General features: G+C 42.5%; 1 protein-coding gene across 4 annotated transcripts in view; it reads left to right on the top strand.

The window, feature by feature from the left end:
* The first annotated feature begins 5,666 nt into the window (after positions 1 to 5,666).
* Positions 5,667 to 18,353, top strand: part of kaznb (kazrin, periplakin interacting protein b) — a 110,838-nt gene continuing 98,151 nt past the window's right edge. For all 4 annotated transcript variants that reach the window (XR_013808979.1, XM_079685753.1, XM_079685757.1 and 1 more), the window contains exons 1-2: positions 5,667 to 5,808; positions 5,926 to 6,021. Coding sequence is in view for 3 of the 4 variants with exons in the window: in XM_079685753.1 (XP_079541879.1) it covers positions 5,946 to 6,021 (76 nt within the window). In the remaining variant the exon portion in view is untranslated. The remainder of the gene's footprint in view (positions 5,809 to 5,925; positions 6,022 to 18,353) is intronic.

Below are 18,353 nucleotides of genomic sequence, written 5' to 3'. Positions count from 1 at the left end.
GCTCAGCGGACAGAAGCTGTGTATCAGGAATGTGCCTCTGTCATCGGGAACAGATTCAGATATGGGATGTCTTGTGGCCTGGATCTTCACGTGAGGTTGATGGATGGGGTTATGGATTTAATGCAATATCTATGTTGGATGTGATCCACAGGCCGGATTTTTCTTTATTCAGTGGGATGGGGAGACGTGTTTATTTGCCTCAGTGCCATGATGGTTTGGTTTATGGCTGGATGTAGTTTATGGGTGTTGAGCTGTGTGTGTGGAGGGCTGGGCATTTGGAAGAGTGCTGCACCATACTCATGCTGTCAGGGTGAAATACACAGCACTCTCTCTTGATTGCTGTGTACGGGGCTTCAGCCCTATTCATAAAAATGCAATTCCATACAGCTCTGAGCCTGGCTTGACTAAATAAACTAAGACACCCCAGAGAGGCAGATTTAAAGCGTAGTAGAGGCTCAATTACCTCCCCCAGACGGTTTAGGATAAGCATGTATTTGTGAAAATACACTCAAGTAGGGCTGGTATGCAATAACACCATTTTCCCCAGCATAATTTGATATCACAAGAGGTGGAAGAAGTACTCGGATTATTTACTTAAGTAACAGTAGCAATACTACAGTGTAAACATACTAGTACAAGGAGGTACAATTCCTGTTTTCAAAATTGTACTTAAGTAAAAAATATATTAGCACAAGAATATACTTTAATTAGCAAAAGTAAAAGGATGCGTTATGCAAAATGGCCATTTTAAGCATCAGATATTTTTAAATGATTGGTGCATTAATGTGTTCATCACTTCATTGTTGCACTTGGTAAAGTTGGGGTTTATTTATATATTTGAATTACTACACAACTGCGAGGTTTAACCTATAATAATATAATAATGTGTGTTGATTTATATTTTGTATTAATAATCTAAATCTGCAAAGTAACTAATAACTTTATGTAAAATAAATGTAGTGGAGTTGGTACAATATTGTATTCAAAATGTCCCTCCATCCATCTTCTCCCGCTTATCCGTGGTCGGATCGCGGGGGTAGCAGTTCCAGCAGACAGCCCCAAGCTTTCTTTTCCCTGGCCACATCAACCAGCTCTGACTGGGGGATCCCAAGGCGCTCCCAGGCCAGCGAAGAGATATAATCCCTCCACCTGGTCCTAGGTCTACCCCTTGGTCTCTTCCCAGCTGGACGTGCCTGGAACACCTCCCTAGGGAGGCGCCAAGGTGGCATCCTAACTAGGTGCCCGAACCACCTCAACTGGCTCCTTTCGACGCGAAGGAGGAGCGGTTCAACTCTGAGTCCCTCCCGGATGACCGAACTTCTCACCTTATCCCTAAGGGAGACACCAGCCACCCTGCGGAGAAAACCCATCTCGGCCGCTTGTACCCTCGATCTCGTTCTTTCGGTCATGACCCATCCTTCATGACCATAGGTGAGGGTAGGAACGAAAATGGCCCGGTAGACAGAGAGCTTTGCCTTCTGGCTCAGCTCCCTTTTCGTCACAACGGTGCGGTAAAGCGACTGCAGTACCGGTCCCGCTGCTCCGATTCTCCGACCCATCTCACGCTCCATTGTTCCCTCAATCGAGAACAAGACCCCGAGATACTTGAACTCCTTCACTTGGGGTAAGGACTCATTCCCTACTCGGAGTGGACAGTGCATCGGTTTCCTGCTGAGAACCATGGCCTCAGATTTGGAGGTGCTGATCCTCATCTCAGCCGCTTCACACTCGGTTGCGAAAGGATCCAGTGAGTGCTGAAGGTCGCAGACCGATGAAGCCATCAGAACCACATCATCTGCAAAAAGCAGTGGTGCAATCCTTAGTCCACCGAACTGCAGACCCCCTCCCCCACGACTACGCCTCGAAATCCGATCCATGTATATTACAAAAAGGATTGGTGACAAAGCGCAGCCTTGGCGGAGGCCAACGAGGCCAACCCTCACCGGAAATGGGTCCGACTTACTGCCGAGGACCCGGACACAGCTCTCGCTTTGGGTGTACAGAGATTGGATGGCCCTGAGTAGAGACCCCCTCACCCCAAACTCCCCCAGCACCTTCCACAGTAACTCCCTGCGGAACCCGGTCATACACCTTCTCCAAGTCTACAAAAAACATGAAGACTGGATAAGCGTACTCCCAGGCTCCCTCCTGGATCCTTGCGAGAGTAAAAAGCTGATCCGTCGTTCCACGACCAGGACGGAATCCGCATTGTTCCTCCTCAATCTGAGGTTCGACAATTGGCCTGACCCTCCTTTTGAGTACCTTATAGTAAACTTTCCCCGGGGAGGCTGAGTAGTGTGATGCCTCTGTAATTGGCACACACCCTCTGATCCCCCTTTTTAAAAAGGGGAACCACCACCCCGGTCTGCCACTCCTTCGGTACTGTTTTCGACTTCCACGCAACGTTGATGAGACGTGTCAACCATGACAGTCCCTCAACACCCAGAGCCTTCAGCATTTCTGGGCGGATCTCATCCACCCCCGGGGCTTTGCTACTGTGAAGTTGTTTGACGACCTCAGTGACCTCCCCCCGGGAGATTGGTGTTGATCCCCCGTCATACTCCAGCTCTGCCTCTAACATAGAGGGCGGAGTTGTCGGGTTCAGGAGTTCCTCAAAGTGTTCCTTCCAACGCCCTAACACTAACACTATTCAAAATGTAGTGAAGTAAAAGTTTAAAGTAGTATTATGTCAAAGTAGGCTACTCGGTAGCCTACCTATATTTTCTAGGCTACTGTTCTTGAGTAAATATTACATTACAACACTGGACATTACTATATTTTGCGAATCACTTTATTTCTGATTATCAAGATATTGTTTACTGAAAACCTAATGCACCTAAAAATGTTAAATAGTTGGATCAACTACTATTAACTACAAGTTGGGAAAATACCTGTTCTTTATGAAGAGTGACTCAACACCAGGTTAAAGAGCAGGGCTTTTTTTCTCTCTGGTTTTCTCATTGTTCAGCCTGTCTCACTGTAGGCTACATCCGGGGTCTCTCACTGATCGGTGAGGTGGGTCAGCAACGGAATCCCCACCCACCAACAGGGGTGTCATGGTTTTCATATTGACTTTTTAATGCAGCAGGTTGAAAAACAATGAAAGTCCGGAGGGGTAAGTGACTCCTGAAGTTAAATGAAACATTAAAACCCAGTTGACGTCTCTAAACATGACGGTTTACATTCATGCATGCAGCTCTGTACTACTGAGACACAACAGTGTGTTGAGCTAAATGCTAACAACAGCTAACATGGTGACACGCTGCTGTGATGTTTACAGTGCTAATTTGTTTTCTAATTTGATTACATTAAGTCCCTTATGCCAAAGGATATTTAGCCTCTGTGCAATATCATTTATAATAGATTATTTTCAATTGTTCTTTTTATCTTATTAATCTGCAGATTGTTATGTCGATATATATAAAACAATTGTGAAATAAAAAATGTTTCCTTGCTTTGTCCGACCAAAACTCAATAAATGTAAAACAGTCCTTACGTTGAAGAGACTGGATTCTTTGGAGGCATTGTGGTCTGCAAATGATCTTAATTATTCAGACATTTATTGAAAATGGATGCCTCATAATTGTTTCTGTCTATCAACTAATCGATTAATCACCTCGAAAATAAGCTAGTGTTTTATTTTATTGCAACAAAATATATATTTGAAAAAGGCATCTTGATCATACTTGATCAGTGGCTTTAAATTATAAAGTTATTTGCCTTCTACAGAAAGATAGCCGCCAGTGATGGGAGACAGAGTCGGAGGGAGAGACAGCTGCTGATACATGACAATATACAGCCTCCAAAAAAACCTAATTCCTGCCTCTACTTCCTGTTCAAAGAGAATGTCATTAAAGCTAATGAAGACGGAGAGGAGATTCATTCTGTTGGGCATTCATCTCTCAGACTTGAAAGTGAAGTATCAAGACTTCTCCTTGTTAAATTTGGCTTCAGTTTGACCTTAGCATTCTGCTTTTTCGTCATGTTTGTATTCAACGTCATGTTCTTTGTTTTAACTGCTTTGGACATTGTGAAACACATCAATGTCAGTTATTTTTGCTTTTATGCTGTCAATACATAGGGGGTATGGTTTTCCTGTATTGCTGTTATCTTTTCACCTGCAGAACCACCTGCTTAAGTCAGCCAAATACCCGAGCCATCCGCCCAGTCTCCTGCCATTTCCTTTCAAAACAGGAGGATGTGATGCGAGGACGTGAGTGCTGCCGTCGAGTCCCTGATGTGCTCGCCTTGCAGGGCAGTGGTGTGAGAGATGGCTTTATCACAATGGGCTTCCTGACAATGTTTTTTCTTGTTGTTGCTTGGTAGGAAATTGTCTGTTTAACTCAAGTGTATCCACTGCAGAGAGACTAGACAGCAATGGCTTTAGTGTGATACTAATATGTTGGAGTTTTGTCTGTAGAAGAGGTCTCCATGCCAACCGCTGCACAATGGGTACAATATAACTAACTGTGCCTCCAAGGCCTGGGAGGGTATTTTAGGATCTCGTAACATGTGCTCATTTGATCTCATGTCACTGTTAATCCTTTATTACACCTTGGTGTGTCGCTTAGCTGCACCGTGCGGTGTTTTTTTTCACACATGCCAGTATGTCTCTTTTTTTTTTACTGCTTCACTGTGGCTATTAAGGTACATAGCAAAACAAGTAGCAGTTTACAAGAGTTATTTTTCTGTTGAGTATGAGCACATTTTTATTTTATACTCAGCAGTTTTATACAATTCCTTTTCAAGACGAAGCCTCTGGAAACCACCAGCTGTACTACCAGCCCTACTTTCCCCTTTCTATTCAACCTCTCCACTTTCTCATCCTCCTTTTTTTCCCTCAGCACAGGGGGAAGATGAAGCACTCGAGTTTGCTAGAATCTGTTTCCCAGCAGCGGCCCGAGCCTTAAGATGGATCGAGGGGATTTGCATGGGGTGGGGTGGAGAGAGTAAGAGATCTGAGGGAGAACAGGAGAGGCAGAGAGAGATGTTACTGCTGAGGCTCTGCAAATGAGGGCTGAAGAGGGAGGAGAGAAAAGGGGGCATAGTAACACCTACCAGAAAAGAACAGTCCTGTCCTCCTCCCAGGGCACAAACGCTGCTGTGTACTCACACTCAGAGTGAGGGGGGAGGAGGGACGATTGACTTTTAACTTCCATAGTCACTGTGCTCACCCCTGTCTTCCCCTCTTCTTTGCTCTTCCCCTTCAACCCAGCCTGTCTGGAGCCGCAGAGGACTGTCAGCCTGCACAGACGAAGCACAAGATCAGAAACTGTGCCTACAGCCCAGCTGCCTGCTCCACTACATTACTCTCCCTCACACACACACACACACACACACACACACACACACACACACACACACACACACACACACACACACACACACACACACACACACACACACACACACACACACACACACACACACACACACACACACACACACACACACACACACACACACACACACACACACACACACACACACACACACACACACACACACACACACACACACACACACACACACACACACACACACACACACACACACACACACACACCAAAATGCTCTCACAGGCACACATTCAGAGAACTTTCTGTTGCGCACACACACTTACATGCTGACACGCAGGCAGGCACACCCCCTCCCATTATCTGTGCAGCGAGCAATTCTGCTCATATTGGTGTGAGCAGCGAGGGGCTGTATTTGGCTCACCAGCAGCAGCAGCAGCAGCAGCAGCAGGACGGGTCCAGAGGAAAGCAGTCATCACCAGAGATCACACACCAGCTTCTACAACTGAAGGCAAGCCCCACCCCCCTCTTCTCCCTCTTCTTTTTCCTCCCTCATCCTCTGCTCTTTTTCCGTCTTGATGTGACGCAGTGTTGCTGACCTTCCTTTATCCCCTTCCTCTCTCCTCAGCGTGTGCCAGTGGGACAGCCATGGAGGACACCCTCACCTGCAGCCATGCCACCTTCTCCCAGGTGTTTGGACGCCAGGGACAGCTCATGCACGCCAGTGAGTAGCCGCAATTACACCTCGTGCCTCCTGACAAATCATTCGACTGCTGCGTGTCCCGCATGTCAGCGGAACTGATCTCCACCCTCAGCCTTTCTTCCTGATCCAATCTTATTGCCAGTTTAATTTAGCTAAAACTGAGGTGCAACAAACATCTTTTGAAGGTACAAAAAAAGATAAGAGGATCATGGCTTAAATCTCTCTGTGCTGTTGCTGCTGCGACAAAACAGAGTTTCTTTGGGGGTAAAACAGAAAAACTGGGTTATTCGTGGGAAGATGTGCTTGCTAATGTATAGGGAGACATTGTTATTTATTTCTATTGTGATTGTTGTTGATGTTTCTGTTGGCTTGGAAGTTGCTGAGAAAAAGGTTGGATACATGAACTTGTGCAGGCAACTATTTTATTTGAAGGGGGGAGCTACAAAGGCATGATTTTTCAGATTTTTTTTAGGTTGAACTTGGGGCTGTGGCTAAGCTTGGCTAAGGGTCGCATTGTGATAAAGGGTGCACTTTTTAGGACTTGATGCAGAAAGATAAATCAGAAATGCTGTATTTGTTGTTGTGTTTACAGTTTTAAAGGTTTGTTAGCAAAGAACATGTCATTTACCAATTTCATTGAATTCGAAAGTAGCAAATCCAGATTTCTTTACTGTCATTTTGTATCAACAGTATGACAGATGCTAGCTGAAATGTATTCATAATGCAGGTGCACGGTATTAGCGAGGTTGAGTCTGACAGGCAGAGACACTTTCAGAGCTACTCTCAGGGCTCAGACTGATAGCTGAATTATTGAAAGCTGAATCTATCAAGATAGTCAGAGCCGCAGGAACATTGAACACAACCTTGGAGCGCTGCAAATGAAGCATACTTCCACTGATATCTTATTATGTAATGCACATGGTCAGAATACATATTTCCCTGGGGAGGAAAGAGGGGCAGTGATTGACTTGCTTCCAGAATGAAAGTGTCTGGTGCCTCCTCCCTCATCTGGCCTGGTATCGCTCCTCATAGAGTCGTGCTGTGAGAACTTAGTCAATGCCTTTGATGCCTATATGCACATCTCACACAGTGTTATGATGGCTAATGAGGCGAGCCCAGGGCAGACATCAAAATATAACTGCCTTTAGAATTGCATCCCATACATTGGCTTTGCCACGTCGCTTTTATTTCCCTGTGTTTCCCTTCATTACCACCTGCAGAGAGAAGTGTCTGAGTGCAGTTTCAAAGTGTGTGTCATCAAAAATAGCCCAGCCAAGACAGCGCTTTGTGTTGCTAATAATGGAAACACGTCAGTCATATCCTGGAAGCTGGAAAAAAAATGCATTCTCCTTTCACACATGCTTCTTAATAATCAGTGGTGCAGGATTTCATCTTTCGGGATTTATTATTCACATTTGATACGTAGAGGTATTTAAGAGGATGAACAAGAGTATCCTGCGCTGTGGATTGTTGTTGTCTTTGCTGATGTTCCTTTCCTCCTCTTTGCACCCTTTTTATTAATAATGCAGTTAGTTTGAATGTTCATGTTGGCTTAATACAGTGTTGATAAGGACACATTACTGTTAAAGGGTTGCACGCCCCTAATGGATATTGTGCTTTATACAAGTGAAACCCTGAAAACATCTTTGCTAACTGAGTGCTTTTGGAGTGCTGCTGATCTGTATTTGATGTTTTATACCGCGAACAGGGAGGGCCATCCTGGCAGAATTTATGTGTAACATAATTTGTATTCAGACGCTGGAAAGTCAAACGTATTAGTCGTGATTTTCAAATATAATACTGCCCTTGTATTAATCTAAAAGCATGCCGTGCAGGGCTTTATGTATGGTCAGTTTATCTAGAGGGCATCACTGTATACAAGAGAGGTAAAACAAGAGGAGGGTGTGGCAGGGTTGAAGATGCTTATCAAATCACATCATGGCTGACTAGCTGAGTCTGTCTAGCCTTTCAAATACAATTCTGAAATACCTCTGTACACAGGAGAATAAATAGATGATATACTTAAGATCAACTACACTTAGGTGCCACCTTATTAGGTAAACTTAGCTAAAACTAATGCAGAACAAAACAACACTGCTGAAATCCGCCCTACATAAACGTTATATTGTTTGGTTTTGTTCTGTATCATTTTGAAAGGGTGCAGTTTGTGTTGCTGTCGATCTGTAAGTCATTACACAGACAGGTCTTTCTATTATTTTGTTGTGTGTATCATTCTTTGCATTTAACAGCACCAGCAACTGCATCTTTTAAAAGATCTTAGTATTCCGTTTTTTACGGTAAAAAATGAGTTTGTTCATTTGTTTTTCGGACCCTCAGAACTTATCATGCCTGTTGGGGTTTACAACTGGTATATTATATTAACTATTTAGTGATGAAGTAAATCTAAATAATATAAAGTGCTGCCGAGCCTCATAGATTGAGTTTCCTCTTAAAACAAAATAACTTACTTGTAAAATATTCATACAGTATCTCTTTTCACTCAGCTCACTGTGTCAATTTCTTCTTTTATGAAAGGCCACATGAACGTGTGATGTGATGTGTACACAATATCTGCCTCATGCAAATTCTGTTTGATTGGCCCACATCGAACGGCTTGGCTGTCAGCATGCATGCACAAGCAAGAGGAGCAAATCTAACAGATATGCAAATCACAGTTCCAGTTAGGCTGCTGTTGTGTTTTGATGTATTTATCTGAGATTGTATTCTAAGTGAGTGACATTGTTTAGAAATCTTTATGAGAATATGTTTTGATGAAAACAAAGAGCTTTTTGTAAACAAACACTGCAGCATCTTGAAATGATAGATGTGTTCTATGATTTGCAGACATTTAGAGATAAAACATGATTTTGCCGCTGTGCAAAGCCATATAAGTGCTAAGACTCATTCTTACATGGACACATATATTAAGCAAATCTAAAGCAAGAGAGTCCTTTGGTCCAAACAGCCTTTTTTTCCTTAGTGGATCTTTGGCTCTTCTATAATTTTTCCCCGGGCGAATGGCAAGCAAAGCTGCTGTTTCTGAGAACTCCATGCATTATTAACTACATCTTGACTTTCTTTTTGTCTCCTCTTCATCCCTGGTAGAATTCCCTCCTCTTTATCTTTGCTTTTAGTTTTACCAACATTTTGTCCTACTTCTTGCCCCTAAACCAACTGCAGCATAAAAAATGTTTATACTGGCTAGAAGCTCCATGAAAAAAAGCTTAATTTGCACTGCGTTTGCACAAATCTCTGCATGCTCAGACTGGGCTCCTTCTTACCCAGATGACCATATCCTGTCTCAGTCACCTTTCTGCTCCACTGAACCAAAGGGATGTGAGGATCGGGTGCAGTGTGAGCTGGTCCGCAGGGAGGTCTACAGAGGCTTAAACTCTGAATACCTCCATTCTCCCTCTCGTGTCGAGCCATCTTGGTGTCTCTGCTCAGGGAGGTCAAGGTGTTGGCTTTCGTCCAATGTGCTTGTCACTATTAGACTCCCTAGCTGCCGGCTATCAAACCTAATAGTATTTGATTCGGAGGGAGTAAGGCTCTTTAAAGGGCTTCTTTAATTGAGTCATTTCTTCAGTGCAAGTGTCTACTGAATCTAATCTAATAAGAGCTAACATCATTTTGGCCAAATGTATTAAACTTCCACTCTTGGTAGAAGCCCAATAAAATACATCAAAAAAAGAAAAAGACATGCGACCGATGCTCAATTGGCCCAGTCAATGCCTCAATGGTTTATGTATGCTTACTTTCATTATTGATCCCTGTCTCTGGGTATCTCCAGCAGCACTGAAAATCACTTCCTCTAATCTCCATATTGCATTAAAGATCCCCAGTAAAGCTGAGAGTGGCAGACCCTGTCGGTCGTCAGTCAGCTCCCCCCGACTCGCTACGACAGTTTCGGGTCAGTCAAACTGATTCTGTAAGTCTACAAAAGCTGCTGTGAGTATCCGTTAAAGTTATATTCCATGTTTGTTAAATACATGTAGGAGCTGTTTGATGTGTAGCAGCGTGCTACATTTGATTGAGTTTTAATAATATTTATTTAGTTGCAAACGCTCCTCTAGTTCTTAATGCCAGGGGATCATATGTATCTTCATTAGCTCACTTTACCTCGGGGTGATCAATAAACCGATGGGAGTAAGCTGACTGCATTAGTTTGGTGTTTTCTCTCAGACTCCACGTGCTTGCTCTTCCTCTTGACTGACACAAGTCTCCTCACTGACAGTAGAAAGTGTATTGCGTTGAGCTTCATGAACTCCTGAGCTGTTACTCACAGCGTGACAAGAAGACAGGTACTTGGCTAGAGGAATATGATGCAACATGTGCTGCATGATGGAGCTCCTAACAGACTCTGACTGGGTTTTATGGCGTGGAAAATCCAACACATTGGGAAGGGAAGCAACCCTCAGGAACGGACTGCTACCACTTCCTTTCTTTCTTTCTTTCTTTCTGATGCATGTCTTATATACTTTCATTAATAATTGTTTTCAACCGTCAGAAATAATAAGCACACATGAAGGGAGGGTGGTTTAAATTGTATAGTGTATTAATCATAGTGTTCCCTCCCCATTCATTTATATCTGTGAACCATGAAAGTGAACACTAGGTTCAGAAAACAAGGTGAAGATGGTCAACCTTTTATTATCAAAGGGGACTTTTGGAACGAAGTTACAAAAAGATAAGTGGCGAGAAAGACAAGGCAAGGTCCAATAAATGTCTGTGCTGGAGCTTAAGCACATTACTGTTTTGGTCAAATACCGCATACTGTATTAATGTATGTAACATTTCTGAACAGGGGGCACAACATAATGCTTCGCGTGCTTTTACAAAACTTATTTCAACCTGACGAATGCTATATCCCTGAGTGTTTCACAAAAGGCCATTTGTTGCTGCAGCAGTCCCCCAAACTCAAAGTACTTTATTGTGTCTCCCGGATTTATTGAAGGCGAAGTGCTTTGTTATTTCTGAGGCATTTCATACATTGCTGCATTGTTTCAAAGGATTCTAGTAATTCCCACACTTTGAACTGTTGTGCCTCCTCTTCCTCTTAATCTCCCGCTCTTTCTTTCTCTATCTCTCTCTGACACACACACTCATACAAAAGTGAGGTTATTGCACAATTTGAAGTGGATAAGCTGAACACTGTGCGCTCAGCGAACACATCTCCCGGATTTAATAGTCACTCATCTCCACCACTTTTTAAAGCGGCTAAATTTGTCACTGCTCGATCTGCTGGGTATAGTCCTGAGCTGCAGGAGATTTTTAAAGGTATAAACGACATCATCTTTTACAGTCTGGCTAATCCTGCTCATCTTGGCGTCGCTATGCTTACAAGTGTGTATCCCTGGGGGTTTGTGTAATGTTGTGTGAATGAAGTAAGTGTGGTGTAAGTTTAAGTACCAGTGTAAAAACACACTTTCTTTTTCAATCAGCTGCAGGATGGAAAGACAACACACAGTTTGCCCTGATGAAAGATGTTCTTAATGAATTCAAAGAGCCCACGTCCCCCGCCGTGTTTCCTGCGTCATTGAACCCTCTGCCTGAGTGTCTGCTGACTCGGCAAATCTGCCTCACCGTGCCCAGTACTGCTGGCCTCTATTTGTCTCTCTGCCTGCCACAAACCCCTTAGTTACACAGCTCAGCCCTCTGCAGACACATGCTGAGCTGTTTCCCAATCACCAGTGTTAATCTGCTACAATACACCACTGAGTAGACAGAGAGAGGAGGGGAGGGAGGCGAGGACAAGATAACCGTCAACACACAAATTGAAGAGAACTAACAATTGTATAAAATACATTTTATAGTCTTATCTGCAAAACAGTTTTCTTATTGCAGCTAACATAGGTTACCTGAGCGGAAAAATGTAAGCTTTGTTATACTGCTGCTCAGTGTGATTGTAAATAATATCCTTTATTCCTCAGACATCCCACTTCCCACCCCTCACTGCACTACACACTGTGATGCAGAAAGCAATCCTGAGGAGAATCTGCTGTGCTTTGAGTCTGTATACATTTGCATTAGTAGTTAGTGTGGGCGCTCCTGTGGTGATGAAATATAGCCTATTCTCCCGGGTGCTTCTCCTTAACATGCAGGGCACGCCGTGCACGGATGGGAGTGACAGTGCACACTGTGTGCACGTCAATGTTACATTGAGAGAATGAGAGTTGGATTGACTGCCTGCGTATGACCAGAAAATACTAACAACGATGGAAGCATTTATTTTCACTTAATTTCCATTAGCAATAGGAAAGAAGAAAAAGGTTCCTGAAAGGTTTTCTATTTGTTATAGCTGAAAAGGACCTTGACGCGTTTGCTATCTAAAAGTTCAATGTTGTTTTGCCAGTGTCAAAGCTAATGAGCTAAGCAACGTTTGAACCTACGCTCTATAAATCTGATGCTTGCAAGTTGAGAAGCTTGACTGTACGTGCTATCAATTTATACCATAAAGGAAGGCATATACTTAATACCAAGAATCTCTTAAGATGTGTACAGAGTGTGCATGTCAGAGAGGAGCTGAATTGAATTCAAGTTGATGCATCACAAAGGCATCAAATCAAGCCGGGCTTGTGATAAACGGCTCTTCATAAGAAAGGGCTCATTGTGAAACACACTGAAGAGAGTCCATCATTCTGCAGGATTGAATTTACAAGAACATTTTGAAATTCCTTTCCCACTCCCCACGTTATCATTTGCTAAAGTGCTTTTGCACTATGAGCCAGTTAATTGATGGTTAAATCTGTTAACTGTTACATATTAAAGATATTCAAAATACCAGAAAACAGGGAAATAGTTTGCTTCCCCCGACCGACGGTCCAAAACCCAAAGGTATTCAGATACGAGAAATGAATGCATCCTAAAATAGCTGACCTTTATAGCACAACTTGCTCCATGGATTTAGTTAATGCAAGGATAAAATCCTTTCTCATTCATGTCTCGTGGTATGTTGGCTGCCCTTGTTGTGTGCGAGTAGTACCAAGCATGTGGACAGAGCTGAGATCAGAGTTAACATCAGAGAGACAGAGGCCCCCTTCCTACTTCACAACCACATCCTACATGCAATGATGTCAGGTGGTTTTTGCATCACAGCTCTGAGCTGTCCTCCGCTCACGTGAACCTGGAGAGACACGCTCGCCATCATTAAACAGCTCCACTCTCTCCTCTCTGGAAAAAAGCTCACGAAATATATAGGCAACAGTTTTCTCCACACGGTAATGTCTCACTTACTAATATGTTGAGTTGATGCGCCTTTGAACTCGCACAGTTTGTTTACCTGCACAGAAATGAATGAAAGATAACGGTAATACCCGCAGCCTGAACTCAGTGTGGCTCATCTACTATCAGAAACTTGCTCCGAATATGAATTTTGAGCATCAAAGTGGTTGATAATAATAATGGATTCAGAGCTGTCGCCCCATATTAGAGCAGATTTAAAGTTCAGCTGTTTAATCCCCATCTGTCTCATTTGAAGTCTGTGAGTTCTGTGTTACCTGGCGTCGTGCTCCGGTACAAAGGTACGCTGCGGCTCTGACCCACTTTCATCCTTCCTGAAAGACAGGTTCACACACTCGCTCACAAACAGTCCTAATTGGCTGCAACCTTGTCACCAGTGTCGCTTGTTGCCCCGGCTCTCGAAAGGCACTTCAGCGAGCAGCCTCCGGATTTTGAAATGTCATGTTTGAGCTCACACAGGTCTGCTCTAACAAGCTGTGTTTACCTCGGCTCAGTGAGGAGAGGAGAGGACCCTCATTTCCCCTCCTTATCTCAGCTGATGCAGGGACATTTCTTCTCTGCTGTCTGTCAGTGGCATCTTCAAAGTTTCTCCTGAAGCTCGTTTCCATGCGTTGTGGCTGCTGCTGGCAGCCATAGTATTAATGATGCACCTTTGCCTTCCTGGGTCCAGTTGTATATTTCATATTCCAGCTAAATGTAGACACTGTGACATTGTGTTGGCTTTTTGCAGCAAAGCTAGAACAGAATTAAGCAAGCTGCTGGTGATTCATAGTGAGAGTTATTGTATGAGAGGAGAAGGCTTCAGTTTCTCTCCAACAATAGATTTGAATGAAAAGAATGCAAATGATCACGTCTGCCTTTCCCTGCTGCTGCCACTAATGCTAAATATCTCCACCTACACTTATTACCCATTGAGACTTGTTTTACGCCTGTTCTTATCAAAGTCATTTTAGGTAAACAATGTAACAAACTGATGAAGGAGTAGATGAGGCACTTTGCGTTAAAATGATTGCACATAACCTGAGACGACCTAATTGTGGATTTTTTTTTCCTCATACATTGATACATGTGTTTAAGGATTACTATCATTCCTTCGCTCAAAGAACTGCTACTGTTCAATAATGGTATCAAGCAGTTGTAAAATCCTATAATTGATAATAACATGAATTCACCTTTAACCCTGGCAATCCATCTTAATTATTCAAACAGTTTCCTGACTCCGGCCTTTTTTGTAAAAGCTTACAGTTAGTTGCTCTTTTTGTTTCAATTACACAAACCATTACACCTGATGCAGAGATACAGAGTAACTCCTTATATCTGTGAATGAATTACCTGCGTGAGTGGAAGAATCTCCGTGAGAGCCACAATCCTCTCGGAGTGGTTTCATTAGGTGTTGAAGAGGAGGCCTGAGGCAGATTATCAAAGGGCCATCGGAGGCTTTTATGTTCAGCCGATGGATCATCGACCCTCCTGAGATTTGTTTTTCTAAAGTCCTTGAGTCAAAGGAAGAAAGGGAAACCTAGATCGCTCTGTACTGATCTCTTGTACTTCTCACTAGGTGGCACACTGATCAAAGTTATAAGAAATCAGAGGCGGGCACGTAAGCCCTCGTTTTCTCTGGACTGTTAAAAACCAACATTTTAATCGCGTATAACAAACCGGTTTTGGGGAGATCAGAATGTACTTTTTTTGTCAATTTATTGATCATGTCAGAAACAAAACCTACAACAATAATAATAATAATATATATATATTTTTTACTTATAATAATAATTTTAACAAAGTACAAAAAAAAAAAAATTCTCAAATAGTCTCTGTCATGTTCAACAGGGGCAAGAAGAAGCTTAAAAAAACGTTTCTGGTCCTACCCCCTCTATCGTACATTTTTCTTGAAAATACAATATTAGGTCATCGTCATCAGCGTCAACCTGACTCAGTGAAGGCAGTGGCGGATGTCACAAAAGGGTATTTAGCCATCTTTGTCAACCCTTCACTGGCAGCTGTGTGAGCCCCAGTCTGTGAGACGTCTGGTCTGAGAGAGGTTCATGTTCGTTTCATGCGGTTGCAGCATGAATCAAAGCTACCAGGTGGTGGCAATGTTGCTGTGGGCAAAATGAAATCCCTCCTGCAGTTTCTGTCTCCACACTGGAGCTCCATGCTCTGATGCAGAGCGGGTTGACAGAGTGAGATGCAGCTCTCTACATCACAATGTGTCTTAAAGGGATTTACCTCAGATGACTGTTTCTTGAACAGGTAAAAGAGAAATGTATATCAAGGTTTAAGGATAATATGGCAGGCTGTTGAAAACTTGAGAGAAGTGTTTGATCTCTTAGTCAGAAGCTGAAAATCAACAGAAATGCAAACCTTTGTATAATCTAAAGCAACTGAGAAGCTTTCTTAAGGCTAAATACAAATAACCCTCACTTTGTCGTCTCATTTTTGGCTTAGAGACTTTGAAGTTTGAACAAAAAGCCTTCATTACAAACTGCAGTTAAAATGATTTAAAAAGGTAGCAGATGGCAGGGCAGTGAGGTCCAGCGAATGATGCTTTAGTTACATTATAGGAAATGTAGTCAGTGTCCGGCCTAATGACTGCTCATGTGGCTCAATGGGAACATAAACTCTGCAGTGAGGTTTAACAATCCTCTATGAGATATTCAGAATAACATATGGGCGTCATTTAATGTTTCAAAATACTTTTCGCCACTTAACATTCAAGAGAGGAGATTTGTATCATATCATCTTCATCATCTTGCTCTTCGTCTGTTTGTGTTTATTTAACAAGCTACTGTCTGTAATATTAGCAAGCTACAGATTATCCTATGGTGGTTTAAAACGACTTTCAATAATCAAACGTTTTCCCTTGTTTTGTTTGAATTATTATTAGTATGATTTAGCATTTTTAATCTTGAAAATACATGTATGTGTGTTTATTTGTTGACAGACGAGACAGGAAGGTTAGTTTGAGATAGATTTGGCTGACAAAATCAGTTTTGGGATGTATGAACAAAGTAAGGAAGGTTTCATCGCTCTCTTTTTATTTTGAATTTGAAGCTGCAGTGCAGAGGATCTGCAGGGCGAGCAGAAACGTTCCTGCCCTGTAGTCCGCTGTCAACATCCTTACTTTCTTACCTTTAACATCTTTCACTTGTTCATAAACTGAATAATAGAAATAAAAAATAAATAACCTGTTTGAGGGCAAATTAGGTAATTATTTTAAGCAGCTGTCTCATTAACATAAAAAGTCAATTCACTCTTCCATAGAAACCAGGATCAATTACTTCATAGTTGAAAAGATGTCTCTATTGAAATGCTATTGGCTGTTGAAACTTATAGTAAACATATATTTACGTGTTGACACCGGTTATTGAAAAACTATACAATAAAAATGTTTTTCAAGCATTATTTTATTTGCAGATAAGATAAGATACTCCTTTTGTACTGGCTATTTTCCGAAACGACATCTGGATGTGGGTGTCATATTCACAGAACCACGGCTTATATCTCTTTACAACACATAGTATACATGAATAGAGGTAACTTCTGATAAGGAATCATGTATGTAAGATGTGTACACACATTGTTTGTCCCCTTGGGATGAATCCTAATGACTCTAGAGATCTTTTAAATGTTCTTCTTGTGCCAGTATGGGATATCATTTATGGTTTAATTGGCAATATCACAACAGCTATTGGATAGATTAGGATGAAATTTGGTGTGGACATTGATGTGCTGCGTTCCAAATCTCAGACATCTTTTCATAATGCAGCTGCCCTTAGAAAGAATGTAAATCTACTGTCGCATGCATTGTGCAATCAATTGAGACATACTACTTTGTCATAACATTGGACCTTGAACTTTGACCCTCTTGCTCTGCTCATAAATCTGCTGTGGATGAGGTTGTGGCTCAGAATAGTCGCAAAAGGTTGCAGTAGGACATCCTGATATTTTTGGCATACTGCATTTGACTATATATTTACCATTTATTGGGAGACACTTGATCATTTATCTGGAACACTAAACACTCTGGTAGTGTGGGCTTTTGAACACAGCAATCTTAAACATTACAGCTGCAAGACATGTGCATATTATCACTGATATTAGCATGTTACCTAACATTATGTGCACACTTCTTCCCTACAGCCTCAAAACAGCTTTTAGCTTATTGACTTAGCAGCTGTACTATTGGCAACACAAATGCAACCAAAAGCCTATTGTACTTAAATCTGTATTCCGCTTGCTTACATGCACTACAACCGGCTTCAAAATATTCACAATAGGCGTGTGAGGTATTACTCCAAGGACCTGCCTGGATTGAGTTGGGGTTGGAAGTGTCTGGATGAAGAGCTTATCCGACCAGATACAGTTGAGCATCTCAACAAGCCGAAACATGCCTATTGCGTTGTGTTGACTGTGGAAATGAGAAATAAATGGTCAGACAGGCAGGATCACTCACTCGCAGGGGACCGAGGAGAGACGACTGGCAGTCTGCCTCAGATCCTGCCTGTCTGATTGTTTTAGGGCAGATTCTGTGATTTCTCAAATTCTCAGTCTGGGGGAACACGACGACACAAACAAACCCAGAGCTGTGTCGTTTGTTTTTTCACGGGGGGGTCAATCTCTTTAAAGCCACTGTCACAATTATGCACTCCCATGTTCACATATTCCCAGATTTGCCAATAAAGGTATAAGCTCTTCGCACACACGCGCTTCCATCTGCTTTGCATCGGAAATGAGTGGACACCAGCCAGAGGGATACAATTAAATGCATTTTGAGGAAGTGTGGAAGCGTGACATTGGAGTGAAATGTGTAGTATGCCGGAGATAAAGATAGAAAAAGGTTTGTGGAACATGCTGTAACACGCTTGTAATGCACAGGATAGAGTGGTATTGCTTTTGGGAAAAAGTGTCCAATTTCTCCGGGGAATTGCGTCGTGAGAATCATCAGCGGGTGCTGGGCCCTGCTGCAGATACTGGAGCGGAACAATGAGGCAAACAGCTAAATTACAGGCCTATGTTGATGCTGTCAGACACGCAGAGAGATTCACTTATTTTTATGCAAAGCGAACGTTGCTAAGCTATAATTGATCCGTCCAAATCTCAGCATCTGAACA

Source organism: Notothenia rossii, assembly GCF_949606895.1.
Source record: "Notothenia rossii genome assembly, chromosome: 5".
NCBI lineage: Eukaryota > Metazoa > Chordata > Actinopteri > Perciformes > Nototheniidae > Notothenia > Notothenia rossii.
The sequence above is the reverse complement of the archived record's forward strand: the minus strand, read 5'-3'. Positions and strand labels throughout refer to the sequence as shown.